Here is a 4,506-nt window from a genome sequence, read left to right on the forward strand (position 1 = left end):
AACTCTAAAAGAAATTTTTTTGTTGGTCAAGAAGATGAAAAAGGTTTTGAATTACTTGACGAACTTAATATAGAAGTTTGAATGACAAAAATGACAAAAATTCATGTAAGAGCGGCATTAAACATTTTAACCACTCGTGAATATGTGTCTAGAGACACACATCGTAACGGGAAAGGTGGTTAATGATGCAAATTACAATATCATTGCCTATCGTTTTATAATTGCAATTGTGAAGGATCAAATACTTGTTTGCAAAGTAGCGTCAGTTATAAAGAATGATACTTTCATCCCTAGTGCTTCTAGTGATGATGAGGCTGTAAAATGCAGATTAATTCCTTTGAAGGAAACCGTCTTAAGCTCCTTCATCTTTGAATTTCCTGAATCTCTCATAGTGACAAACGAGTTGAAAGCCTCTCATGTACTCGAGGAAATTATTATGAAGCCAGTGAATGATGATAAAAAATCTATTCAAATATAGCCTCAGTTTAAAAAACATTTGGCGGATCACGATAGAATTAGAAAAGTCTGAAGATTTGACTTTCGCTAAAGAAATTTTTAAATCTTTAGCTCCATTAGAGTATCAAGAAATTGAAAGTATAATAGAAAGAAAACTCGATCCTAAAAGTTACGAGAATTTGTACTATTGCAAATACTAAGATTTTAGCTTGACTGCTTGGTTAACTTACTCTTGTTTTGATCGTCCTGTTCGCTACAACAAAAGGTCTGGACTAGAACATCCTCTCCTTGCTGATGCTAGTCAGATGAATCAAGATGATGTAGGAAAAGGTAAGAGACAATATATCTATTTAAAGTTGCATTTTGACCAAGCCTCAAAAAATTAAAAAAGTGAAAATGTATCTCGGAAAATGAAACTAATGATCTGACTAGTTCTGAGAAAAATGAAAAATTAAAACTTTCCTCAAGAGGGACAGCTGCAAAAAAGTTGTCTATTTTCCAAAACTTGAAGTTGACCTCTTCTCACAGCTCTTGGCTAAGTGAGGAAATATTGATGAAAGCCTTTGAGGGCAACCTTCAGGTCTCCTTTCCTAAAAGGTTCCTCAGATTGTGGTCTATTCTGCCTGGCTTACGCCACTGACATTGCTTGTGGAGTGTTACCTGACAATAAATGCTATCTGCAAGACAAATTTAGAAATCATTTCCAAAGTTATTTAGTCGAATAACATTGGGAGAATTCCTAGAGATAACATTGAAAATGATAATGCTGTTTTCAAGGCAGAATCAACTGTACGTATTCCTGTCGTTTGTGATTGTTACCTCCCAGCTACTAATGAAATAGTCAAATGCTACTATTACAATGAAGCATGCCATACTGACTGCCTTGCAAATATTGAAGATGTTAATGAGCATTTTTATATTAATTCAGAAGAAGAAATTTTGTCTCTTGCTTGCTGTCTCTTTATTAACCAGCACCTTGCTCTACACTGTATACAAGTATTGTACTCTCTTAATGAGGGGCCCAAGCGGTTTTCATGATGACGTGATTGGAGTTTTTTCTTGGATGATTACGCAATATGGAATTTTTTTGTCGTGATTTGAATAAAAGTTGATCATAATTTGTCCAATTTTTTGTCAATTTGCGTGATACCAGTAATCGAAAAAGAAATTGCGTGGTATCGTGATTATACGGAAGCCGAGAAGGGCCGGGCGGCGGGCAAAGCGGACAAAAACAATTTTAATCTTTTCTTGCAAAATTGTTTTTGTCCGCTTTGCCCGCCGCCCGGCGAGTCTTAAACAAGTGCGCATGGAGATTCGTAAATAACATAGCGCAACATGGCGGAAAACTTGGAAATTAAATGTTCTATATGTCCATTCAAGTATGCTGATGATGTAAGCTTTATATATTTCGCCCCAAATGTGGAGCTCCTCGTAAGAAAGTTACGAAGACTCTCAACTAATTCGCAGAGTCAACAGCAACAACGACTTTTGTGGAACAGAAAACTATGCATTATTGTACCCTGACTTGAGTGAAGTTTTGTTTGTTCCAGGAACATCTGAATTGTTCAAACTAAACAAATATAAAAATGCTTTTGGAAAACCATATTCTCAGATTAAATTGTTTCTATGTCAGCAAGTTGACATGATGAAAGTTTGTCATTAAGAGAGCCTAAACTAGGAGCGCCATGTTGTTATGATTTTATTTGTTGTTTTGGCGCTTTGGCGCGCCTTTGTTAATATTGTGATATATGAACTCCATCGTGGAGGTTTCTTTTATTGCTGCTTGGGCGCGTCATGAACTTCTCTGTAGTGAGTAGAGACGTTTATTATTTGTCTCGTTTATTTTTATGTTTCTAGTTTTATCTTATTATTTGTCTTAGGTATATCGAGTTCCTTGCTAGCCACTTTCGTTTTGTCATGCCTCGTGTTTTCATTATAATCGAAGTTTTCACTGAGTTAACACGTTACTTCTTATAAGCTGTTTCTACTTAATTAAGTGGTGATAGGAGCTTACTGTAGAGGCAGGCAGGCTGGACACAGATTAAGGGTCGGTTTGGAACACGCATACAATTGAAGTTGATTGATGTATTGTGTTGACAGAGTTCAAACTAAAAAGTACAAAATGAAAATGATAAATATTTTGAACTAAAATGAAAAATCCTTGACTAAATGACAAAATATCCTAGATATCCTCAAAATGCTCGTGATAAACCTCTAAAATCTCTCAAAATGTGAACAAATCATAGAGACAAAATGACAAGAAAACATGACTGAAATGAGCTAATTCCAAAGAAAATTTTAGGTAAATTCTATAATTGAAAATTGTACTGAAAATCCTATGGTTATCCTAACTTAAAGAGAGGCACTGAGAACCAAAGTCCTAGACAAAACCACAGAAAAACAAAAGAACCAAAACTCACCGGCTGGCCTATGAGTGTGTGCTGTGAAATGCCATGCCAATAATTCAGTGAAAATTGATGAATTGTAACTTGAAATTCATTGACTTAAATTCCAAATTTGTAAATTAAAAACAGTGACTTTCTCTGACTTCCCTCGCATACATCCTTCTACAAAGGTGTTCTGTCAGAAATGTGAAAATCAGAAAACGTGAAAACTCTCTGATCAAAATTGAAACAATTAAAAATGCGTAAAAAGATAATTGCTTTATGCTAATTATAAGAAAATATGTTTTCTATAAGAAATATGCGATCTTTTTATAAGATCAAAGTTCATTAACACGAAGTTAAAATGATTTTGTCCATTTTATAAGCACAAACATTACACTCCCCCCAATGGGAAAATCATTTTGAACAAGCCAAATCAACATACAATGCCATTTGACCAAGTTGAGTCATTACGTCAGACTCGTCAACATGATGAATAATAACCAAACCTCGAACTGCTCGTTTGGTTTCACGAAATACGTTCTCTGTCACGTTTTTGTATCGTATGGTGGCTTTACGTGCAACACCGTCGGTACTGTATTCAAGATTAGTAACTTGACCATACGTATAATCCTTTGATATTGCTGAATCAGTTTTCGTAAAGATGACAACATCTCCAATGTTGATGCTATCTGTTTGGTACCATTTTTGTTGCTTCATCAATTTTGGAACGTGGGTAATAAGCCAGATCTCGAACCAAGACTGATAGATCTGCTCATTTGCTTGTAAGATTTTTGATGGATTGTCGGTGTATATCACGTTTCCTTCAGGACTTCTATCATTGTTTCTTCCTAGTAACAATCTATTTGGAGTTATCAAGTCCATGCATTCGAAATCACCAACGATGTTACCAAGGGCGAGTGGTAGGTTATTGATCGTATTTGCCATTGTCGCAGATAACGTTTCCCACTGTAGGAGAGACAATTTTTCCTTGTGAGCGATCTTCTCGATAGATGCATTGATTTCACGTATCTTCCTTTCCACTTTCCCATGCATATAGTGTCCCTGTACAGGACAGACTTGAAATTCGACTTTGTGAAGCTTCATCAGGTTTGATTGAACATCTCGAAGGTTGAGGTTCATCTCTTTGCATGCTTTAACCAACTGACTCCCTTCATCACAAAGGAGCTTTTTTGGAAATCCTCTGTCACATGCAAATCTTGTGAATGCCATGATGAATGATGTTGCTGAATAGTCATCCATTGTTTTGATGCTGACTGCCGAAGTTGAACAACAACACAAAACTACAAGCCAGATTTTGATAGTCTTCCTTTTGTTTTGTGGTTGATAAGCCAGGTAAGGTCCTGATAGGTCGATTTGTGAGTAAAAGAAAGCTGGTGCTATGGTGAGATTATATGGTGGAACTGGTCCCATTGCGATCTCGACTGTGCGTTTCATCAGGTATCTGCACCTTTGACATGAATCACGAACTTGCTTGACGAGACTTCTGCCATCAATGATGTACACTTTCTGTAGAACAAATCGATGAGTTGTTTCAACACCAGAATGACGTGCAGTAGGGTGGTTCCAGTGAATGTCCATGACATGTATGATACAGGAGAGTACCTATCTAAAACAGGCACACAGAAGGTTGATGAGCTCAAGT

The 4,506-nt window shown here is 36.4% G+C and overlaps 1 protein-coding gene across 1 annotated transcript; it reads right to left on the reverse strand.

The window, feature by feature from the left end:
• Positions 1 to 3,257: 3,257 nt before the first annotated feature.
• Positions 3,258 to 4,274, reverse strand: LOC136820450 (uncharacterized). The gene has a single exon (XM_067076636.1). The coding sequence runs from the start codon at positions 4,272 to 4,274 to the stop codon at positions 3,258 to 3,260; it is 1,017 nt and encodes a 338-aa protein (XP_066932737.1).
• Positions 4,275 to 4,506: the final 232 nt, after the last annotated feature.

This window comes from Clytia hemisphaerica, unplaced genomic scaffold (genome assembly GCF_902728285.1).
Source record: "Clytia hemisphaerica strain Z4C2 unplaced genomic scaffold, Clytia hemisphaerica genome assembly, whole genome shotgun sequence".
Classification (NCBI taxonomy): Eukaryota; Metazoa; Cnidaria; class Hydrozoa; order Leptothecata; family Clytiidae; genus Clytia; species Clytia hemisphaerica.

Excerpts from the sequence above, each read along its gene's own strand:
- LOC136820450 (XM_067076636.1), bottom strand. The coding sequence starts at position 4,274 with ATGGGACCAGTTCCACCATATAATCTCACCATAGCACCAGCTTTCTTT.